The sequence below is a fragment of the Talpa europaea genome (genome assembly GCF_964194135.1).
Source record: "Talpa europaea genome assembly, chromosome: 7".
Classification (NCBI taxonomy): Eukaryota; Metazoa; Chordata; class Mammalia; order Eulipotyphla; family Talpidae; genus Talpa; species Talpa europaea.
The window spans coordinates 98,623,562-98,636,788 of NC_140074.1; the positions used below are offsets into that span (position 1 = coordinate 98,623,562).

A 13,227-nucleotide genomic window follows, 5' to 3' on the forward strand; every position below is an offset into this window, starting at 1 on the left:
TGATCTGATCTTAGCTTACAGTGGCTCAGTCAATCAGTTTTGACTAATGTGTACAACCAGTGACCACACTCCTGTCAGGTTATGAAAGTTTTCCCTGCATGCCAGATAGTTTTCTCATACCCCTTCCTAGACAGCCTCCTCTCCCTCCCACAGCTGAAAGCAGTTGTTCACTTTCTGTTGTCACAGATTTTGCCTTTTCTATAAATTTCATAGAAAAGAAATTGCACAGTGTGTACGCCTGTGTTTGTCTTCTTTAATTCAGCATAATGGTCTTAGGGATTAACCCAGGTTTTTTAGTCAGTAGTTTCTTCCTTTTTATTGCAAAATAATATTCCCTTGTATGAACTTACCAGTTTATCCATTTTCTTGTTAGAAACCTGAGCTGTTTTTAATTTTGGGCTACTATGAATAAAGTTGCTATGAAAATTTTTGTAGGCCGTTTGTGGACATAGGTTGTTTTTTTTTTTTTTAAGATTTATTTATTTATACAAGAACTAGGGTAGAGGCCAGAGGTGTGAGAAGGTGAGAGAATTCACCAGGGACAGAGCAGGTAGCAGAATAGGCAGAAGGACTGAAATACACTGCTGAGGGGAGCAGTGGGCGAGACAGGAGAGGTCTGCCATGCCTTTGGGAATCACCCTGGTCAGACGGGAATCGAACCAGCACTGTAGAGGCTGCGGACAGCTTGACAGTGCTTCACTCAACCTGCTGCGCCACCGGGGAGGCCCTGTTTTTATTCTCTTACATAATTCCCTGGTGTGGAATTACTGGTATTCCACTGGAATTCCCTGGTGTATGTATGTTTTTCCTTATACTTTTCCTGAGTGGTTCTACAATTTTACACTGCCACCAGCATTGTTTCAGTCTTTTGCTGTTATCAGTCTTTAATTTTAGTCATAGTAGTGGGTGTATAGTAATACTTCATTGAGATTTTATTATGCACTTCTTTGGCAACAAATGATGTTGAATATACTTGCTGTTTGTACATCTCACTCTGAAGTGACTGAATTATTATCTGTTTTTATTGAGTCTTTGTTGTTAGGTTCCAAAAGTTCTCTCTATATTGTGAATGAAAGTTCTCTGTGGAATATGTGTCTTCAAAATATTTTTTCTATTTATGACTCATGTTTTATATTCTTACTGATGTGCTTTGATGAGAAGTTTTAAATTTTGATGATGTTCATATATGTTCTTTTTCTCTAAGAAATAGTTGTTTGCTCCAAGTTGTGCATATATTCATCTCTATTTTCTTCTGGAAGTTTTATAGTTTAGGCTTTTATATTAAGTCTGTGACCTATGTCAAGCTTTTGTATTCAGTGTGAGATCAGAATGGATATTTATTTTTCCATTTGGATTTCCAGTTCAGTAACAGTCTTTGAAAAATATCTTCTTTCTCTTACTTGATTGCTTTAGTCTTTTTGTCAAAAGTGGTTTGACTAGTTTAGTCAATTTCTGGACTCTTCTGTTCATTGATGTACTTGCCTATCCTTTTATAGATGCCACCATCTTGATTACTACAGCTTTGTAATAAATCTTGAAATCATGTAATATTACTAAAAGTCTTGTAATGCTTTTATTTTTCAAGAAGTTTTTGGCTATTTTATTTCTTTTGTATTTACATATTATATAATCAGTTAATGTCTACAAAAATTGTGGGATTTTCATGGAATTGCATTAAATCTGTAGATTAATTTGGTACAGGATTGAACACCATAAGAATATTGAATCTTCTCATGCATTAATATACTTATCTTCCCTTTTATTTAGGTCTTTAATTTCTTTCAGTTGTGTTTTGTATTTTTTTCTGTAGTGATTTTTATACATTTTGTTAGATTTATCTTCAATTAATAATTTTTAATGTATTTTATATTTTCATACATACTATTTTCAAATTTTTCTTTTTCCATTTCTTGCTAATATATAGAAATAGTTCATTTTTACATTTGATTTCCCTCCTGCAGTATTTCATACCTATTCTAGTAGATTTTTTTGTTTTGCTTTTTTTGGGAGGTGGGAGGAGCAAAATTCTTAGGATTTTCTATGGATGCATGTCATTTGCAAATGAAGTTTTACTTTTTGTTTTCTAATCTTTATGCCTTTCCTTTTTCTTGTTTCATTGAGCTGGTTTGGATAGAACTTTTAATATAGGTTTTATAGAAATGATGAATTAAGGATATGATTCTTTGTTGCTGATCTTAGTGGGGAGGCATTCAGGATTTCACTGATAGGCATGCTAACTCTAGACTTTTCATCTATACCTTTCCTCAAATTGAATGTGTTTCTTTATATTATTAGTTTGCTGAGAGTTGTTTTTTCTCTCTACTTCTTGGGCTTTTGAATTTTAGAATTTCTTTATGGTATTTTTTAATGGTTTCTTTCTCTTTGGTGGCATGTCTCTAGTGAGACATCTTTTCCATATTTTCCTTGAATTCTTTAGTTACGGTTCCCTGCAGTTCTTTGAATATATATAAAATAGCTGATTTAAAGTCCTTTTGGTGGGTCCAAAGTTCAGGGATATTTACCCTCTCTTCCCCCATGTGTGAGTCATATTTTTTTTTTGTTTGCATTTCTTGTAATTTTTGGTTGAAAACTGGACATTTTAAATAATGTGCAACTCTGGAATTCAGATTTTGTTTTCTTCCTAGGGCTTGTTGCTATTTGTTTTGTTTATTTCCTTAGTGACTTTCCTAAACTAATTCAGTGAAGTCTGTATTCTTTGTCATGTTGGCCTCTAAAGTCATTGTTCTGTTTACTTAGTGGTCAGTAATGATTGTACAAATTTCTATAAAGGCCTAGAACCAGTTAAGTTTCCCACTTTTTGCTAGGTCCTCTCTTGCCTGTTGGGGCATCAGCAGGATAGTTGACAATTGTCTTATTCTTCCCTTCCTGCTTATACAAAGCCATGTGGTCAGCCAGAGGTGAGAGCTTAGGGCCCTCTTGTGTCTTTCACAGGCATAGGCACATCCTTGCACATGCATGTAGACATCTCGATTCCTAAGACTATGTTGGAACTTGTCACATCCGCTGCACACATCTCATTCCTTAATGTTTCCTTTTAAGAATTTTGGTTAATCTGTTTGCTCTAAGGTTATCTACTGACTTAAGACCATGGAGAAGTTAATTGACTCTAATTGTTTTTTTTTTTTTACAAGCATGTACCTCCTTCCTCACCCCAAATGGGTTAAATGAATACCGCTTTGCAAATAAATGGGTCTCCTGGAAAATCACCAGACACATAAAATATTGACAGTTAACTGTGAATGAGGCTTTTAAGGTGATTTCAACCTTGTTCTTTTTCTCTGATTACTTCCAGGCTACTGTTTTTTTACATGATTGGGTTGTTGATTTTCAAACTACCATAGAATATGGGAATCAGAGCAAGTTATAATGCTACCAAGCTCATTGTTCTTAGTTAATTCTGCTATTTTTCTTGAATAAATTCTCCCAGATTTCTGTAAGCCTTTGGTTAATTTCCAGAGTTTTTTTTTTTTTTAATTTATTTATTTATACAAGCACTGGGGTACAGGCCAGAGGCTCGGGAGGGTGAGAGAATCCAGCAGAGACAAAGCAGGGAGCAGAACAGGCAGAAGGACTGAAATACACTGCTGAGGGGAGCCGTAGGCGAGACAGGAGAGGTCTGCCTCGCCATGTGGGAATCTCCCTGGCCTGCAGGGAATCGTACCAGTGCTGTGGAGGCTGCAGACAGCTTCACAGTGCTGCGCTCAACCCTCTGCACCACCGGGGAGCACCCTAATTGCCAGAGTTCTTAAAAAAAATTGATTCTTGCAAATTTTTCAGGTTTTTTGGTTGCTTCTATGGAGGAGACATTTTGGAAATTCTTGCTCAGCCATTTTCACTGATGTCACTATCCTGTAGCATTTTTTTTTTTAAGATTTATTTATGCATACAAGAGCTGTCATACAGGAGGTGTGTGGGGCAGGCAGGTGGATGGTGAGAGGATTCACCAGAGACAGAGCAGAGAACAGAGTAGGCAGGTTGACTGAAGTACACTGCTGAGGAGAGCAGTGGGTGAGTCAGGAGAGGTCTGCTGCGCCATATGGGTTGCTCCCTGGCCGGCCCAGGGATTGAACTCCTGCTGCAGAGGCTGCGGGTAGCTGCAGAAGCTGCATCTTAACTGCTTGCGCCACCAAGATGCCCTCCTGTAGCATTTTTAAGAAGAACAGATGTTAATAGTAGGTTACATTTTGAGTTAAGTGCTTTATTTACATAACTTGTTTATAGTAAATATCTATATGAAATATCTACATGTAATTTCAGAAGGTATGTCTTATTCCCATAAAAATTATTAAAAATTTTAATTATTTTTAATTTTGGGTGCCATCGGTGAAAATTTTTATAAACAAAATGTGAACATTAACTTTATGTTTGACTTATGAAAAGGCAGTGTTGACTTTAGTCTTTTAAAACTTTTTAGGGAACACCTGGCACTTACTTGACTTCCCATAATCAGGCTTCCTATGCTCAAGAAACAGCTAAGCCCTCAGTAGGCTCTATCTCACTTGGACTCCCACGGCAGCAGGAATCTGCCAAATCAGGTCAGTGAGTTAATATGTCTGTAATGTTCCTGCAATTGTAGTATGATAGTCAATAATTCAGCATTTGATCTCTTCTCATTTCTCTTATTTTGGTTCATAGCTACCGTGCCCTACATTAAGCAGGAAGAATTTTCACCCCGAAGCCAAAACTCACAACCTGAAGGTTTACTGGTCAGGGCCCAACATGAAGGTGTGGTCAGAGGTAAAATATGCTCTTTGGCAAAAAATATTGAACATTTAACCTCAGCAAATTTGTTAAGTCAGCCATTTAAATGTTTTAGTGATGGACTTTCAAGTTAGAGCATTTAAAATCTAAATTTATGTTTTCTTTTTGAAAAAAGAGTCAAAGCTTTGAAATTCTATGCTTCAACAGTCTTCTTTAATACTTACAATATCACTTTAAAAGTGTATGTCTATAATATGAGCTCCTTTTTTTCCTGTTCCTGTTTGTGCTTCTGTTATCTTCCCATCCCTCTTTCAAGTAGAGGCTAATTTCTTTCTTTTTCTTTTCTTTTTCTTTCTTTCTTTCTTTTTTTTTTTTTTTTGCAGAAGTAGGGAATATGGTTTGCTAATGATTTTGTTTTTGTTCAGGTACCACAGGAGCCATTCAAGAAGGAAGTATAACTCGGGGAACTCCAACCAGCAAAATTTCAGTGGATAGTATCCCATCCCTGAGGGGCTCTATCACCCAGGTGAATTCCAGTCATCCCATGTATATTGAACAACAGAAGTAAAGTCTTCAGAGCTTCAGCTATTCCAGGAATACAGTTTTGTGATTAAGTTGTTCATAGTCTGAGTCATGTGACTGGGTTTCAGTGATGATATACCTCAGGTTCATGAACCATCTGCAGAAAGATATTTTAATATGATAATTTTGATCACAACCTATCTTATCCATACTGTGGTTCATTTGAAAAAGTCACTTGTTTGCAAACTGGCAGAAAAAAACAAGTTCTAATTGATGCAGTTCTCACTTTCTTCCTGACAAAGCTTTTACCATGTATTCAACTTAAACAGAAATTGAGAAGAAAATTATTATAAATTATTTGTTGTAGTCGCCTTTGCGAAAAGGAGCATAATCTCGGATTATATGTTGTCTTGTTAGAAACTAATGCTAATCTTAGAGATATGATGGTATTCACAAAAGCACCAAAAATCAAGTATCTTCTAATTTTAGGCTAACTAAATCACCAATTTTGATAATAGAACGTTTTTCTTTTACTCAGATACAATTTTAATTTGAAATGTAAAGTAGTCCTTAGACTACTAATGTAGATCTGGCAAACAAAAGTTCTATTTTAGGAAATCAGAATCCTGTGATTTTGTACATTTTTAGCTGTCACAAGTTTTCTGTTTCCTCAGTACCTGTCACAAATTTTCTATTCTAATCCTTTTTGTGTTCCCTGGGACAGTGGTTATCAAAGTGTAGCCCCAAATCAGAAGCATCAGCTGGGAAGCGTCTTGACATAGAGATGCTGAGGCCCCACCCCAGACTTACTGAAGTCACACTAGTGGGGACAGGATCTAGCAATCTGTTTCCCAGTGCTCCAGTGATTATGTGCTACATGCCTGTTTGAGAGCCATACCCTGGGACCTTGCTAACTAAGTGTGGTATGTGTTGGAGCAACACATCACCTGGTAACTTGTAAGAACGATGCAGAAATTTCAGTGCCTACTTGAGACCTACTGAATCAGAATCTATGTTTTTAACAAGATTCCCTGGTGATTCCTCTCTATGCATGGTTTATGGAATATATGGCATGTAGTAATCTAGAAAAATATGTTCTAATACTTCAAATGTCTTTTTCCACATTTAACCAAAGTACATGTTCTGTTGAAATTAGTTTTTAGAATAAGTGAACACTTTAATATAGATAGAAGAAAACTAAATGCCATGTGCATATTATCTTTTCTTCATTTTTGCTCCTGCATTCAGAATCTGGATAAGAAGACAGTATGAACTAGATCAAATGAGGCTAGATTTTTTTTTTTTAAACATTTATTTATTTATTTATACAAGCACTGGGTACAGTCAGAAGCGCGGGAGGGCGAGAGAATTCACCAGAGCCAGAGCGGGGAGCAGAGCAGGCAGAAGGACCGAAGTACACTGCTGAGGGGAGCAGCGGGCGGCAGGAGAGGTCTGCGCGCCATGTGGGACCCTCCTCCAGTGGCCGGGGAGCAGCCGGGGCTCGAACTGGCGCTGCAGAGGCTGCGGGGCAGCTTTGCAACCCAGTGCTCAACCGCTGCGCCACCGGGGAGGCCCAGAGGCTAGATTTTATTTATTTTGAAATCAGTCTGTCTATATGACATGAGCATTTGCAAAGTGGGTGCTAACAATTTTCAGATGTTTTCTAATGGGCTCACTTTAACAGCTAGATGAGTAAATGTATTGTTCTCATCATTCTTCCTGCTTACAAATGTGTAGTTTCAGATTATCCTCATTAGAGTTTTAGAGACACTAAATGTTTGAGTGGACTAGGTCTGGCCTTCCCAATCCCATTTCAACCCAAGCAGCTCACTTTTACAAAATGTTCTATAAAGTTCCTTGAATGATTTCCCTTTTGAAGAAATGCTTCACTGCTTTTAAAGGAAGAGTGAAAAGAATCCTGACCATAGATAACCGAGAAGAGGAATAATGAAGGCAGATGTTTAGACAACATGACCTAGACTCAGTCCATGTAACAAAATGGAGGCCAAGTTTATCTTCTCATCTTACTGATGATCAAGGTTCTGATATAATACATAGTTTCATAATTGAAAGTTCTATTTTTCTTTTACCACAATATGAACGTTGTGATACTCTAAATTTAAAACTTTGTCTTCTTTAGAAACTTTGAAAAAGCCTTATTACTAAATTTGTATGAATTTGTGTTACACTTTTTTTCTGAGCGTTAAGTGCCCTCATAGTTTGACATCAAGATAGGGAAGAAAGCTATCAATAGTTCACCTCATATAACTACTAGCATTTTAAGGAGTTTTATATGGTGGGGTCCAAGGACAAAGTTGCACCATTTCTTTGTTCATAAAATGTAATCTCTGGTTTCCTCTCATGTGCTTGTCCTTTCTTCTTTGAAGATAAGGATTATCTGATTCTCAGTATGCTAGGTTACAATTTCTGAGTATCTTGCCTTTTGTCTAAACAGACATGATTTGACTTTCTTGGTGCTTGTGTTTAATTTGATGGCAGGGTACCCCAGCTCTGTCCCAGGCTGGCATACCAACTGAGGCATTGATAAAGGGTTCTATTTCAAGAATTCCCATTGAAGAAAGCAGCCCTGAGAAAGGCAGAGAGGAAGCTGCTTCCAAAGGCCATGTTATTTATGAAGGCAAAAGTGGACATATCTTATCATATGATAGTAAGTATTGCATTTAAACACTGAAGCCAGTACTGTAATATGTGACTAAAAAACACAGCTGCCGTTTCTCACCATACTTGTTAGAAGAAATTAGTTTTTTTCCCTGAGGCCACATTTCCTCTCTGTTAAAGGGGTTAATAATAACTTTTGTGAGAAATGTACGGTTTTGTGAGACTTTCATGAGAAATGTACTGAGAGTCAATGAAAAGTGGTTAACAGTGCAGATACCATGGTTGGTGTCCTAGAAATGGTAACTAATATCAACTGAGGTCAGTTGACTAGCTTAAGTGAAGAATCTTCGTTTAACTTTAGTAGAATCACTTTTATTTTGAAGGAATTCCTATTTTATATGCTAGGAATTAATGAAGAAATAATAGTCTGATAATTCTGGGAAGAATATTGAACTTAAGTTCTCCTTAAATTTAACTAATTTAATTTAATTTAATGTTCTAAATTAATGTCTTAAATTTAATTATTTTAATGTCTGTCTATATGTAAACATTTTCTTTAGATGTGTTATATTTTCCCTGTACTATTATTTTATAAAAATGGCGCAGTTATGGTATAAAGGCCAAGTTATAGACTAGATCTGAGTTCTCATTTGCTACTGTTTTTGTGATCCAAGCAGTCATTAGTCATGATTTATCTTTTTCTTCGAATACAAAGGAATAAAGTATGTGAGCACATAGTGCCTGATGCAGAATACATAATAACTTTCCTGTTTCCTTCCTTCTTTCTTGTTTTAACAGTTCAAGTGCATACTGCTTTACTTTTTTTTTCCCTGGGGAAAGAAATTAATGTACATTGCCTACGCCAGAAATCTGGGTGTCATAATTGACTTCTCTTTCTGCATCCAGTTTGTCAATCAATCACTAAATTGTTCCTGTTCTATTTTCTCAAGTCTTTGGTGTCTGTCCATTTCTCTATATTCCCTTTTGCCACCATCACCTTTCATCTGGATAAATCGGTAGTTACTTGACTAATCTCCCTGCCATCACTCTTACCCATATTTGAAATTGTACATCATGTAACTTCTTTCTTGGCTCTTTATTGCCTTTAAGATAATTATGATGCCTTACCTTGGTTTCATCACCCCCACCCATACTTCCAGTGCATCTCTTTAGATTTTTCCCTTCCCACTTTTTTTCTTTTTTAAAGATTTATTTATTTATGTATGCAAGCACTGGGGTGTAAGCCAGAGGTACTGGCCAGGGAGTGGGGGGAAAGGGTGGAGGATTTACCAGAGAGAGTGGGGAGCAGAACAGGCAGATTGACTAAAATACACTGCTGAGGAGAGTAGCAGGCGAGACAGGAGAGGTCTGCTGTGCCATGTAGGTTGCTCCTTGGCCAGGAATCGAATTTGTGCTATAGTGGCTGGCAATAGCTTGATAGCACTGTCTTTAATCCCTGGGCCACCAGGGAGGCCCTTCCCTCCCCCCCTCCCCCAGCCCTTTGAGTTTCCCTCCCTCACCACACCTCCTTTCCTCCCAGCTCCACTGTACTCATTGGCCATTTACTGAGCTTAAGTTCCCCTATGTACCATACTCCTCTTAGCTTTGGGTCTTTGTGCTCACCTATACCAGCTCTCCATCCTTTAACTTAAGAAGTTCTTACTTATCCTTCAATTCTCAGCTTAAACATTACTTTTTCAGGGCAGCCTTATCTAAACTTTAAGTGGTAGGTTTCCTTTCCAGCATTCTCACAGCATATTTCTCTTATAGTACTATTTAATTCTGAATAATAATTGCTTATTTATCTGTATCTGTCATTAGGGGGTCAATTTCATGAGGGAAGTGACTTAATTTGTTAACCTTATCTGCAAGCTTGTGCCTGGCATACAATAGATATATTTGAATGAATGAAAACATTTTTGTAAATATCTACACTGATATATATTATTGCTTAAATCTACTTTTTATATTACTTTTACAAGTAGACAATGAATTAAGATAACTTACTTGTATTATAGATCTTGGACCCTGAGCAATTCTTGTTTATATATTTTGCAGATATAAAGAATGCCCGAGAAGGGACAAGAAGTCCAAGAACAGCCCATGAAATCAGTTTGAAAAGAAGCTATGAGTCAGTGGAAGGAAATATAAAGCAAGGATTATCATTGAGAGAGTCCCCTGTATCAGCACCATTAGAGGGTAGAATGTTTTATCGCTTCTCGGCCTTTTGGCTAAGATCAAGTGTAGAGGGTAGAATGTTTCATGAGATATTATTTAGAGATATTTTATTTTGTGTAGTTAAGTTTTCAGTGTTGTTTTAGGATGTATTTAATTTCGCCATTTCTACCTGAAATTTATGTTAATGAAAGTTTAAATTTACATTCATGTCTGTATAAATCAAATGTTCTGTGGGCAAAAGTAAATAGTAAACATAATTGGTCATATCATGGGTAACTATTAGAATGCTCATGTAATTTGTAGATTATTCCTGTTCGAGTGAAATTAGTTTAAAAATGTAAAGTTCATTATAAGAACTTTGTATTGTGTGACAGATGAAGTTATATGATGGATAGAGCAAAGGCATGTATTTGAATTCCCAGCTTCACCCTTTCTTGGTGACTCCTCTGTTTCTTCCTTTGTAATTGTGGAAGAAAATCTTCCTCTCTGCTCATCTAACATGATTAGAGACAGTTGTCCAGCCTCATGCTGACTTTGTGATAGGTGCTCAGTAAATGATAGCTTGGTTTTGTTTTGTTAATGACTCACTTTCTTTAAATCATCAACTTTAACCAGACTAATTTTAATCTAGATGAAATGCTAAAGGCAGGGTAAGGACTCCTCTATGTTAGAAATCCTGTTCACTTTTCTCATAGCTGGGTTTTGTCTGTATTAAAAAAAAAAACAAACAAAAATCTCACTTTTCCTTTACATTATGATAAATGCATGTGTTTATTCCATTCCTTGATTCACATTTATCATCAGTATAATGTGAAACTTCTTAAGAGGTTATTTGCATCCTTTCATTTTGCTTTGCATGTTTCATTTAAAATACTTTTCTTATTTTCAAGATTTCCATATTTCACAGATATGGAAATCTCACAGATAAATTTCACAGATACATTTCAGAGCTAAATCATGATGTCCAATCCCTCTACATTTTCTCTTGCCTTAGTAAGGAAACATTGTGGTTTTAGATTTTGATATGATCTACAATTAATGGATGTATTCTGTGACCATTTTCTACTAAGGGAAGCTTTTAAAAAGGAAAGAATGATACCATGTCATGATGGCTTCTTCCAACTTTTATTTGTTTTCATGCTAATCTTGAATAGTTTACAAGTTTAAAATACCACTTTTTTCATAGAGCTTTTATGAAAAATACATACTCTAGGGACAGTATTAAGTATGTGTGAACTGACATACGTGTACATATGTTTAATACTTAAATTGCTTTCTTGTTTTTAAAGGATTAATATGCCGAGCATTACCCAGGGGGAGCCCTCATTCTGATCTCAAAGAAAGGACTGTGCTGTCAGGTTCCATAATGCAGGGTAAATTTTTTGCTTGTTTTGGCTTTTATTTATTACTGTCTCACTAACAAAGTAGTTTGTAAAGTCTGTTTTTCAAGATAGTTTCTTTTTTTAAATATTAGATATTTTAAGTCTTGCTTTTAGCTCTTTCATCTCTGAGCAAAAAGCATTATTTGAATATGGATAGCTACCTAATATTTCAATGTACTTCATCTTTAGTGTGCCAGAAACATTCTGTGATTGTGATTAATGATGTATTAATCTTGAGTGACCCTAAGAAAATAACGACTGATGAAGACTTACTTATTTGAGCATTGTTGTAAACAGAAAATTGATTAGGAACTGCAAGATGACAGGACATGAATCTTTTAATGATTTTAAGTGTATTGTTCAATTGCATTGCTATGCAACCACAACTATTAATGTTTCTTGAATTCTTTTTAAAGGCACACCAAGAGCAACAACTGACAGCTTTGAAGATGGCCTTAAGTATCCCAAACAGATTAAGAGGGAGAGTCCTCCAATACGGGCATTCGAAGGTGCCATTACCAAAGGAAAACCTTACGATGGCATAACCACTATCAAAGAGATGGGGCGTTCCATTCATGAGATTCCACGGCAAGATATTTTAACTCAGGAAAGTCGAAAAACTCCAGAAGTAGTCCAGAGTGCAAGGCCAATAATTGAGGGTTCCATCTCCCAGGTAACTATCATGGCTCTTTTTGTCAGCATTTCACTTCAGATTGTAGTATTTCTGGGTATTTTTTTAAAAGTTACTTTATAAGTACTTCTTATGATCTCAGTTCTCTTAGAAGTAAGCATGAAACCTTTATCTGTGCTCTATCTTTAGTGTTTCTTGTGTCCATAGCATGGAGTGTAGAAGGTGGAAGGTATGTAAATCAGGATTGGTAGGCTTGTGATTAAGACATCCACACAGGCAGGAAAGACTACTACAGCAAACTAGAATTGCCATGAGCCAAACATAGACTTGAGATGGAAAAATATTTAGATATAATATTTGTTTCTTTCCCTTTAGGGTACACCAATAAAGTTTGACAGCAACTCAGGTCAATCTGCCATCAAACACAATGTCAAATCCTTAATCACTGGGCCTAGCAAACTACCCCGTGGAATGCCTCCATTGGAAATTGTACCAGAGAACATAAAAGTAGTTGAACGGGGAAAATACGAGGATGTCAAAGCAGGCGAGCCAGTGCGTTCCCGGCATACATCGGTGGTAAGCTCTGGCCCCTCCGTTCTTAGGTCAACACTTCATGAAGCTCCCAAAGCACAGCTGAGCCCAGGGATTTATGATGATACTGGTGCACGGCGGACACCTGTGAGTTATCCAAACACCATGTCCAGAGGTTCACCAATGATGAGCAGAGCTTCTGATGGTATGATACTCTCATATCCTTGTCTGGTAGTTTTACTGTGCCCTATTGCTTCTGGCAAGTGTTAAATGTCTAAGTGTTAGCTTTTTTGTCACAAGATTTTTAGGTTATGCTTGGTCTGTGGGCGGCCACCAAATTAAAAACAAGCATAATTATAGGTTAAATGCCTAATATTTAAATTAAATAAAGAGTATAGTGGAGTTTAGAAATGCTCTCAAATAACTATTTTTTTTTAAAGATTTATTTATATGCATATAAGAGCTGGGGTACAGGCTAGAGGTGTGTGTGTGTGGGGTGAGAGACAGAGCAGGAAACAGAATAGGCAGATTGACTGAAGTGCACTGCTGAGGGGAATAGCGGGCAAGACAGGAGAGGTCTGCTGCTCCTTGGTCTGCTGGGGGATGGAAGTCGTGCTGCAGAGGCTGCAGAGGCCGCAGAGG

The 13,227-nt window shown here is 36.8% G+C and overlaps 1 protein-coding gene across 3 annotated transcripts in view; it reads left to right on the plus strand.

Annotated features, from left to right (window-relative positions):
* NCOR1 (nuclear receptor corepressor 1) overlaps nucleotides 1-13,227 on the plus strand; it is a gene marked incomplete at both ends in the record, with an annotated part of 128,770 nt that overhangs the window by 87,003 nt on the left and 28,540 nt on the right. For all 3 annotated transcript variants that reach the window (XM_084238642.1, XM_084238640.1, XM_084238641.1), the window contains 8 exons: nucleotides 4,436-4,556; nucleotides 4,657-4,758; nucleotides 5,148-5,248; nucleotides 7,744-7,912; nucleotides 9,922-10,062; nucleotides 11,331-11,414; nucleotides 11,840-12,096; nucleotides 12,430-12,790. In XM_084238642.1, the coding sequence (XP_084094768.1) occupies nucleotides 4,436-4,556; nucleotides 4,657-4,758; nucleotides 5,148-5,248; nucleotides 7,744-7,912; nucleotides 9,922-10,062; nucleotides 11,331-11,414; nucleotides 11,840-12,096; nucleotides 12,430-12,790 (1,336 nt within the window). The remainder of the gene's footprint in view (nucleotides 1-4,435; nucleotides 4,557-4,656; nucleotides 4,759-5,147; nucleotides 5,249-7,743; nucleotides 7,913-9,921; nucleotides 10,063-11,330; nucleotides 11,415-11,839; nucleotides 12,097-12,429; nucleotides 12,791-13,227) is intronic.